General features: G+C 40.5%; 3 protein-coding genes across 8 annotated transcripts in view; 2 read left to right on the top strand and 1 right to left on the bottom strand.

Annotated features, from left to right (window-relative positions):
• Positions 1 to 4,240, top strand: part of LOC113203728 (E3 ubiquitin-protein ligase RNF19B) — a 73,175-nt gene extending 68,935 nt beyond the window's left edge. For all 5 annotated transcript variants that reach the window (XM_026418557.2, XM_026418556.2, XM_052272008.1 and 2 more), the window contains exons 10-13: positions 1,270 to 1,742; positions 2,102 to 2,222; positions 2,321 to 2,449; positions 2,536 to 4,240. In XM_026418557.2, coding sequence (XP_026274342.1) covers positions 1,270 to 1,742; positions 2,102 to 2,222; positions 2,321 to 2,449; positions 2,536 to 2,991 — 1,179 coding nt within the window. In that variant the 3' untranslated portion in view covers positions 2,992 to 4,240. The remainder of the gene's footprint in view (positions 1 to 1,269; positions 1,743 to 2,101; positions 2,223 to 2,320; positions 2,450 to 2,535) is intronic.
• LOC113203733 (probable glucosamine 6-phosphate N-acetyltransferase) overlaps positions 1 to 10,217 on the bottom strand; it is a 21,378-nt gene that overhangs the window by 465 nt on the left and 10,696 nt on the right. The window contains exons 3-6 of one of the 2 annotated variants that reach the window (XM_052272013.1): positions 10,145 to 10,207; positions 9,929 to 10,059; positions 9,778 to 9,839; positions 8,997 to 9,692 (exon numbers count right to left, since the gene is read on the bottom strand). In XM_052272013.1, the coding sequence (XP_052127973.1) occupies positions 9,530 to 9,692; positions 9,778 to 9,839; positions 9,929 to 10,059; positions 10,145 to 10,207 (419 nt within the window). In that variant the 3' untranslated portion in view covers positions 8,997 to 9,529. Of the gene's footprint in view, positions 1 to 8,996; positions 9,693 to 9,777; positions 9,840 to 9,928; positions 10,060 to 10,144; positions 10,208 to 10,217 lie in introns of those variants that run through there. The other variant, XM_052272014.1, reaches the window with a different exon arrangement.
• On the top strand, positions 4,807 to 9,006 carry LOC113203732 (Krueppel homolog 2). Its single transcript, XM_026418561.2, has 6 exons — positions 4,807 to 4,968; positions 5,689 to 5,844; positions 6,004 to 6,185; positions 6,341 to 6,408; positions 6,495 to 6,628; positions 6,724 to 9,006. Exons 2-6 carry the CDS (start codon positions 5,690 to 5,692, stop codon positions 6,941 to 6,943), a joined length of 759 nt encoding a protein of 252 aa, XP_026274346.1. The 5' UTR covers positions 4,807 to 4,968; position 5,689; the 3' UTR covers positions 6,944 to 9,006.

Genomic DNA, 10,217 nt, shown 5'->3' with positions numbered 1-10,217 from the left:
CACCTACCCATCCTCGCCTCGCCCTGTCTCAGCTCAGCCGCCCGGGCCGGCGGGTACCGGGTCGGGTGGGTGCTCTCTGGTGGGTACTCCCCGCCCCCTGACCTGACCCGCGCACCCACCCTCTCCATGACCCCGTCCGCGTACCCTCCCCACCCCCTCCATCTAATCTCCCACCCTCTTGATGTGCGCCGCTTGTCTCTCCATTCCAGACGCCCTGCGCACCGCGCATCCCCTTCGTACACCCTCATGGGAAATGGGCTTCGAAGAATGTGTGTACACCAGAATTTAAATTTTGATTGAACTCTACGGCAAAATTCACGAAATTCGACGAAATTTTCTGAGGTCCGTCGAAATTTCAGCTTTGAATATTTGGAAAATTCTTTAAAAATTAAGCCGAAGTTTAACTTAAGTCTCCCAGATTTCTAAGGTTTTGCAAAAATTTGTGAAATTTTGAACAACTAAAATACATTGACATTCAAGCCTATTATTTCCTCTTGTTATCCGTACCCGCCAGGTCTTCCCTTCTCTCCCCACAGAGATACAATTCGCAAAGACTACGCGAAATTGCAGGGGTGAGTTGGGGAAGGCTGGCCCGGCGGGATGGGGGGGGGGGGGCAATCCGTCTCATCTCTAGCTCATCACCTTCCCTATTCCATCTCTCCTCTTGGGCGCGGCGTGGCGTAGGGTGGCGCTGGCGGCGCCAGCAATTGCCCACCCGGGGTACACTGTCGGGAAAGGAAGGCCACTCGCAGGAATGAACCAAGACTTCCTCGGGGACAGCCGCCGCCCGACCCGAAGTCGGCGGGGTCAGGTCCCCAACCGCATCACCACTTCTTCTTCTTCCACCGTCACTGGAGGAAAGTATATTCCCTGGCCAGTTGTCTGTCAACAGGCGTGGCCTACAATCGAGGGGAAGAAGGGAAGAGGGGGTGCGGGCCCCGGCCCCTCCAAAAGTTGAGCCATAGGGCCCACTGCCCTCGCGGGGCCAGCGACTAGTTTGCATATCCACCTCATCTACACGCCCGCCGCCCACCCCCTCCCTCACCCGGCCGACCTTACCGCACGCCTCATCTGGCGCCCGCTTTGGTGGTGGTTGCAGGAGGGCAAGACCCCCTTTGCGCCCCTAAGCTTGACCCGTGCGCGCACCACACGCCCCATTTTCTCTGCAATCGAATATTGATCGCTTGCGCTCCAGAGGCCGTCCCGTCCGGCCCGGCGCCCCCGTGTCCGGTGCGCCATTAACCACCCCCTCGTCTGCTCTTCTTCCAGGTGGTGGCGTCACCCTTCTTGGCTGCGCTGGCCGTGTCCATCGGCGCCCCCGTGCTGCTCTGCTACGTGTACGGCGTGGTGCCCGTGGCCATGTGCCGGTCCCGCGGCTGCGGCGTGCTCAACGCGGCCGAGTGGCTCAGCCTGGACGACCTCGACGACCTGGACAAGCGCCCCGACCCGGACCAGGACGTGGACGTGGACCAGGATGGCGTGAGCCTCAGCCACCGCGGCGTCAACCCCTCCATAGGGGAGGTGTCCATTTCTCTGGGCAGCGGCAGCCACCTGGAGAGACTGGGCCGCGAGGGTGACGCCGACGCCGAGGGGGACGCCGACGCCTACCCGTTCCCCTACCCATTCAATCCGGACCGGGAGGACCAGTCCGTCAGCAACGTGGCCATCGCTGGGGCGAGCCTCACGGGGGCCAGCCTGGCGGGCTCCATCGCCGGCGTGTCGGCGGTGTCGGCTGGACAGCGGTAAGAGACGCGCCCCGCGGCGCCAGCATTCTAAAGTGAAACGGAACGGTTTTGTATCCAAGAAAGTTGCTCTTCTTTGATCGCAAGTCTCTCGATCAGTATTGTCCTAATTTATTGCGACAGCTTGCAATAGTGTGGCGCCAATTGTCCCCGCAATATGGGACAAACTCAGTATGGCAACAAACGGAACGAAATTGTCCTCTCACATTAAGAGTGTATGCTGGCCTTGTGGGACCCCTACCCGCACCTCCTGTATATACCACCACAGCCTTTGCCATTAGAACTGCAGAATTAGAGACAACAAGCGTCTCTTTTAGGCTTGAAAATCAAGTGAATGTGGTGCTAACTCATTGTTACAGCATGAGCAGCGAGACCGCCTCGGCCGCCACTAGTTTGTCGGAGAAATCCGTGTCAGCATCACTCGGTGACGATGGAGCGGCTTCCACTAGGGCTCTCGCTGGATCCATTGCAAACTACAAGGTGAGTGGGACTTACTTTTGTCTCACACGAGAGATGCACCTCTCATGTAGTAGTTGTCAGGAGTGGCCTTCAATTAATTTAATGCATTTTTCTTTCAGATGGATTCCGTCTCGGGAGTTGTAAATGTGGAAGACACAATATCTGATTCATATGAGGAACTTGCTGCTGGTTCAGTAAGACGTGCTGATTTTTCTGGAAATAGGCGCAGAACAAATTTAGACCGACAGGTAAATCTAATTTATTCCATGTGTTCAGTTTCATTCAGTTACATCTCATATGACTGCATTAATGATATTGTAAATTTCTTTTCCAGACCAGTGATACTGAAAGTGCAGGAAGTGGTATTGGAGGCAATGATGATTGTGTATCAGTTGACAGAGTTCGGTTTGATGACAATGTTAGTTTTATAGAAGCAACTTCAAGTCCTGTTTCTATTGGGAGCACTCGTAGTAGAGGAAGTGACAAAACAGCTGACATCAGTCAACAGTCAGACATAAAAGTGAATAATGACAAAGCAAGTCTGCGAAGTAAGCTGTGCCATTCAGGAGCGTCTACTAGCAATGGTGATAAACGATTATCAAAGCATCGTAAACCACATACTGAGGTTGATTTGAGTGGCATTGAAATTTCAGTTGATGGCAAACCTCTTGATGTTATAGTTGAACCAATCTGTGTTAGTGAAAATTCTGTAACAGAATCCTGCGAAGTTTCTATCCCTTTGGAAATTGAAGGAAAACAACCAATCCTGAAGTACCTAGTTTGTGAATGATGTTAGTACATCCATCCATTCATTGCCAATACGCAAAAACAAAAGGGTTATTGCTATTTTTATGTTGTTTCGCTTATTGAGAATGAAAGTTAAGTGTCTAGTGTTGTCTAGTGCACTAACAGGGTGTGTAAAAGTGTGTTCTGATCTATAAATTACATCATTCTCTGTCTGATAACTGTTTTCCCTTTTTGTAACGGTCCTATTTTCTTTTGTAGTAATTAGAGGTATTGATGCATATGTTATGCTATTCATTTGTACTGCTCAGCAAACGTTTTCAGTGATTTACTTTCATTATTTCTGTGGATACAGATACAATGTTAAGTTTGAAAGCCTTGCAGATATTTTCATTAAGACTGAGATGCTTGGGCCCATATGGCTTGAACTGCTGCTTTGGGCTCTTGCACCCCTCTCTCCTTGTCGTAGATTTTGCATTGCATTAATTCTTATTATGTGGCAATGTTTCCAAATGTTATGTCAAGTTAACCATTTTTAGTAGAGTTTTTATTTTCATTTCTTTATTACTCATTTTTTTCATCTTAACATTTATTTGCTTCCTTTTACTGATAATCTATTCATTTACTTGTACAGTATCTCAATATTCAGCCCATGAATCAACAATAATATTTATGTGTATTATCATACCTTTATTATGTTGTGATGTTAGATGTCTATCAGTTGTTTTATCAGTCATAACTTGTGAACATATTCACCCGAATTGAATGCATTGAGTGCATATTGTAGCATCATGGGAAAGCACCAGTTGATTAATTGTTCGCTTGCAATCCAAATGTTACAGAACCTATGTCATTGGCACTTTTCTTTGGAAACATGTTTCTGGTTTAAGTTCATTGTTGTAGATGTGCCCTGAAACTTAGCTCATGTAGTGTATTTTTTCCAATAGAAAAACTGAGGGGAAACAAATTGAAGTTACCTTCCAAATTTAAGGTTCCTATTTCTTTTAAACTTGCTTCTTTCATAGTTTTAGTGAAAGAATTAAATTTGATCTTTAAAAAAACCTAATTTGTAAACCAAAGAACATGTGACTTCTAAAATTGTTTTGACGTTCAACTGCAAGCAAGCAGATATTCTTTATTATTCAAGTAGTTAGGGTTACAATGGTTTCTTTATTTTCAACTTTATTGAAATATTCTACTGCATCTCAAATTTTAAGTTGCCACCCCCTCCAAAAGTATTAAATTATTGGTATTGTCAAATCTCTTGCTAATATTAAAGAATGCCTGTACAAGCACTCTGTCCGTTCAAATTGGTCGCATCCTATCTTCCCTACAACACTTCACAACAACACTCCACTCCACATTACTATGAAATAACATAAAAAGATTAATGCTTACTTTGCTGTGCACTGTCTGTGCCCATTGTGATGACCGAAAATCAATATTTTTAGGGAAGAAAAATAGTGGAAGGTTTAAAAACTGATCCCGTGTGCATATATTGGTTCACTAGTCATTTCCTTTTATATTTTCTCCATTTTATTGATGTATGATGTACACTATAGTATCAATCAAAATTTTCAGTGATTTGCCAAATTTTAAATACCGCGCGTACAAACAGGAAGTTAGTACAAGCATGTAGTGCTACCAACCTTAGTACACTAACACTCCCTGTTAGACGCGTCATTCGTGCTTCCAAGAGAGGATTCTTCTACAACCATGATAGATCGCTAGACGGGACGAAGCATAATTACATTATTGTTAAAAAATGTGTCATTTTACATGGTTCAGAAATTCTCTTTTAACGGTAACCAAATACAAACTCCGACCGTCATTTGGTGATAACATGGCAAAGTTCTCGTGACGGCCATCTTAGCTTTCTTTTTTTTTCTGACGTGAATCAGCGAAGTTTCTCCACACTCCGCGAGTACGAGTGCTGGCTTCGTGTCGTGTTCGTGGTAGTCTGCTTGCGAAAGCCAAGTATCGGCAAATTGTGACACATTTAGTGTTTTCTGTGTCCAATCAGGTAAACTAAGCAACCTGTGTTTGGATTTAAGCTCTGACTTTCTTTGTTTTTGTGTCGAATGATGTATGTTTGTTGACATTTTGAAGTCTCACAATGAAACGGCTGTCGTCATATTTGCATGATATTCTTTATTCCAATATTTCTAAATTTTAGCCCCAAACTGAGATTGTTTCGGCGTATATATTTTTATCTTTACCTGGTGCTACCTCTCTAGTTGTGACCTCCTTTCATTTTTCGATACTTTCCACATTTGTCAAACCAATAATTTCAAAGGTACTATGTCCTCATTATTTACTCAGAATTTTGCCCTTTCACATCTTGTTTAATAAAGACTTAATCTCTTAATTTTGTTAACTTAAGAGATGGTACAACAAGCTCAAAAGTTTATTTGCTGAAAGTTGTACTTGATCAGCTGAAACCTGTAACACATGTAACGTACATGCCCATTAAATCACACAATGATGGAGAGAAATCATAATTTACATACAGTGCCACCTTCTGGCATGGAATGACATGACAAGACTTAACTTTTTTTTAGTCAGATACACATGGCAATGATTGGCTTTTTCACTCCCAGAGTACTTGATGTAACACTTGTTAATATTCATGTACTTGAAACAAAGATTAGATAGGGGAGACCTACCTTTACATGAACAAATAACCAACAAATTTCAAAGGAAATAAAGTCTTATGTTGCTCATGTTTTTTGCTTACTTGCAGAATGGCTGACTTTGCTACAGGAGGTACACAGCAGCAACCCAAAGGCTGGAATGCTCTTCGGAAACATGTCATGGATTATAAAATTGATGTTGCCCTATGGGCAACTCGAATTGCTAACCTTATCTTTACAATTGGTTACTTCATCCCACTCTTTTGGTAAGGATGCCAATTAAGAAGTCTGGTTCTATTGAAAGGCCTCAAGGCTACCTTCTAAGTTCATTTGCATTTTTATTACATTAGCTGTAATTGCTCTTCAGGAAGCTATTTTTTTATATCTTTTTTTGTTTTGATGGGTTACTTTTTTTTTCTGTGCAGGAATCCATACAATGCATACTACAAAGCATTAATGGCTAATGCTGCTACCAGTGCACTTCGCCTTCATCAAAGACTTCACCCAGTTTCATTCACAAGGCAGTTTTTCATGCAGCTAATGACTGAAGATAGTTGTCATTATTTGTTTTATGCTATGATTTTCCTCTACGTTCCACCTGTGACTCGTATCCTTTATTTTTCATCTTATTTGTATAGGTATTTCATAAATTGCAGTCGTGGCTTATTTCCACCCCAAGTTTTTAAAGTTTTATATGGGATTTGGGTAGTTGCTTTATTTACGCCCAAGAGATGAAACTAATTTCCTTAACTTCCAATACAGTTGTTTTATTACCTGTTGCTCTTTTCTCCCTGTTACATTCAGCTAGCTACTCTCTTCAGCTTCTTGATGTAAGCTTTAAAATTTTCACAAAAAATGAAAAAGACATTTTATTTTTTTATTTTATTTTTATTAATACACATATTTTCCTTTGCAGACACTTGGTCAAAACTCTTGGTGGGGTGCTCGTTTGGCAATTTCAGTGGTTGAGTTCCAATCTAGAAACATCTTGCGCTTGATCTCATTTTCTGAGATTTTCCTGATGCCGTTCACTGTTGTCCTGATCTTGCTGTGAGTAAATTTGCCTCAATCAGTCTGTTATTGACTCTCCAGTGGTAATTGTGATGATTGTTCTCAAATAATATTCAACCACTTTGACTTTGCAGAGGACGTGCTGGACTTTTCACCCCATTCATGTACTACCAGTTCCTCGTTATGAGGTACCGTTCAAGACGTAACCCCTACACACGGAACATGTTCTTGGAGCTTCGTGCCCTTCTTGAAAATACAGCAAATAAGCCATCGACCCCAGCTTTCCTTCGCAACATGATTATGTCAATTGTGACATTTACATGCCGTTTGGCCCCTGAAGTGCCAGCCCAGTAGGTTAATAATGAAAGGCAGCATATTCATCAAAATACATTACTCTTCATTCCTTGCAGGGTCTTTATTTTTGAAATTTTTCATTATGTTCAAACAAAGGCATATGTTACCCTCAGTAGCTGTAGTTTAATTTTCCCCTGCAGTATTTTAACTTTCTCTGAACATTTTTGATCTTTCATGTGAAAGCTGTAAAGGGGTGTAGAGTTACCTAGAACTCGGGACTCATTCCTACTGAAGTTTTTACAGTTGCCATACATTAAAATTTTATATTCTGTGATATCTAAAATTTTCTGTCTTGTTTGTTTTACGATATGTTTTCCCTTTCTTTATTCCATGACAGTATTCCCCATAGTCAAAAAAAAAAAAAATTCCACTTATCAATTTTAATAAGTTCGACAATTCCTTTGTTATCAACACTGGTTTTACCCAGTGTTCACTTAACTGGGTCATATTGCTGTATACTGTAAGGGGAGTGATTTTGCTCATTTCTATTTCAACCTAACAAGGTTGTTAGACTGTTGTCATAGACTATTACTCTTGTTTGTGAAAGATGGTGTTGCCAATGCCGCCTGGCAGCTTGGGTTGTTTTTTTTTATTATTAATATTAATTTTTGTTGTTGTTATGTTCACTTAAAATTTGACAGAAATTTCTATCAATATTGAAAAAGTATGCGTAAAGTGGACCAATGTTATAGACTGGGCATGACAAAATGGCCAACGTTTGTGAATTGAGCACACTTGTGTTCTTGTATGTATGTGTGTGTATTACATTGTTTCTTTTTCTTCATATTTCAGATTTTATTCTTTCCGATGGTTTTGGAAATGTTTTACTGTATTTGTAATATCTAGATGTCTTGTTTTTGTTTTCTATAATTCTAAATTATTATGTTAACCAAAGCAATATGTTCGTCACATGCCCACCACACATTTCTTTCTGTGCATTTTCGGATTTGCTCTCAGATTCAGTTAGTGACTATCTTTGTTAGTCTTGCTCAATTCTCTTTGAACAAACTAGAGCATCAGTATTTTTCTTTATCTCAGCTGCTTAGAGTTGGTGTTCCAGCCATCTGTTTGATCAGTGGAGTCTGTTGCATTATAGCTGCAGAAGTTGGGAAGGATTGACCTCAGCTGCTGGCTTCTATTTTGTATCATAATTTGTGGACAGTGAGGTCTTAATATTTCAGGTTGTGTTGCATAAGTAGTGAATCTGCTGTGATTACCAAGTGTTTTCTTGTCAATATCCTATGCTCTGTTTATTCAATACTTTTTGTCTTGTCTAGATTCAAAAGAAAAAATATGTTTCCTGTTGAGGTTATTACTGCAAATGCACAGTGCACCTCTGTGGCAATCTGTGTGAAGAGGTTGAAATGGGATGTAAGCTCCGTAGCAACATTCCTATGGACTGGTTTGCTTTTGTTTTATTGTAGTATTTGAGTCATTCTTCCTTGCCCACAGGTCTTTGTAAATGTTCAAATGAGTGCTTTTATCAGTGTTGTGGATTTTGACTGAATATTTTTTCTGACTAAGATAGCTGCTTTAATTTGAATACTGTATTTTCTACAAGTGTGATACCATACCACTGTGCATGCTATTGTTATTGTGTCAGAGTAGCTGATAAATCCAATGAATGTTGTTTTTTAAAATTATGCTTGCAGTGTTACCGTTGAGTAAACTAAACATTAACCTTAGCCATGTGTTTTGTAAACTTGGAGTCAAATTTTCTTACTGTGCAGAGTACTGCAAAGTATCATTATACTCGCTTTTTTATTCTATCATTAATGTTCTCATTTGATTTAACTAAAAGTACGTTGATCTGGGCTTGTGGTTCTGTTTCTTTTTTCTTATTAACATCTTGTTGGCCTATCTGTGGTGTGAAGTTCTTCTCTTTTCACTGCAAACTCTTTGAATTTCCAATTGCACGTATGATTTTAAAATCTGGTCTAGGACTAGTGTATTTCTCCGTCAATGCTCATATAAAGCCATTGAGTGTAATCTCATGTATTAAAGAGCATGTTGTGAAACAGGACTCTTTTTGTAAATAAATTGCTAAGGTAACTGGTGTACAATATTCTACTTATTTAAATTTAATTTCACTTTTATTGAAATGAGTAAGTATTTGATTTCAAAGAAAACTTTTTACAGTCATGTTTCAGTTAAAAATCATTACCTGGAACTAATTACATCCCTTCACACCCGATACAATTAACATACCTACTTGTCTTTTAGGCTACTCAGATTCATTAAATTCTCTTTAAAATTAGTTACAAATTACCCTTTACCAAAAAATATGCTCTAACGCACTGTACATTTGAAGAAAAAAATATTAAATTTAAAATAACACAAATGTAATAACTTAGTTAACACTAACTCATCATCAAATTAATGGTTACATCACATTCTTGCCAATCATAGCACAATCACTATAATCAATGGCAAAAAATACTAAGTACTTTTCACGAGTTATTAAAATTGTGGTGAACTAAATAGCCGTTCATTCATGGTAAACGAAGTTTACAAAATTAAACCTAAAAAAATCTTCCGAGGACCTGCAGACGCTCACAAGTGGGAGCGCCTGAGGTTGGCCGCTAGTCAGGAGGGAGCCTCATCAAACCGTATTTGCATGTAGTTGGAGTTTCCCTTCTCAATAGAATAACCCAAAGATGAATAAAATGGTACAAGCTTGTCTTTGCAGTCAAGGGTCATCTTGTAGCACTTAAGTTCCTCTGCCAACAATGTTACAGTTGTAATAATTCTGTTGAGAGCATCAATGAAATGAGAATTAGTTCCTTCTGACTAAAATTGTTCAACTGTTCAACCATACTCAAGATTGGACTTACAGTTTACCAAGTTGTTTCCCTCGGTAAGTGTTGTTTACAACAACATCCTCCAGTCTGCCACGCTGAAATGTAAATTAAATGAGATAAATAAATAATCATCATATAATAGTTCTAATCTTCCTTGATTTTATTCAAAATAAACGGCCCGTACCACATTGCATCCGTGGATGAATTTCTGTTCAATAACAAGAGTAGATGCCCCAATCACCTGACCGTTAGTTGTATCCTCAATAACTGTCACATAGTAAGTGTTGGGACACGCTTGCATCGCATCAAAGCGTTCTGTAACATTTAATTTGAATAGGTAAAGAAACTATCATGGCACTAATAAGACTAGGAATAAGATTTTTAATTTTCTGAAACTTACTTAAAAATTGCTCCTCTGACACATCTCCAACAGAAGTCAATTGAGAAAGCAGCTGCAGGAATCCTGAGGAAGG

This window comes from Frankliniella occidentalis, unplaced genomic scaffold (assembly GCF_000697945.3).
Source record: "Frankliniella occidentalis isolate FOCC.00 unplaced genomic scaffold, Focc_3.1 Scaffold184, whole genome shotgun sequence".
NCBI lineage: Eukaryota > Metazoa > Arthropoda > Insecta > Thysanoptera > Thripidae > Frankliniella > Frankliniella occidentalis.
This window is presented reverse-complemented; position numbering and strand designations above follow the sequence as displayed.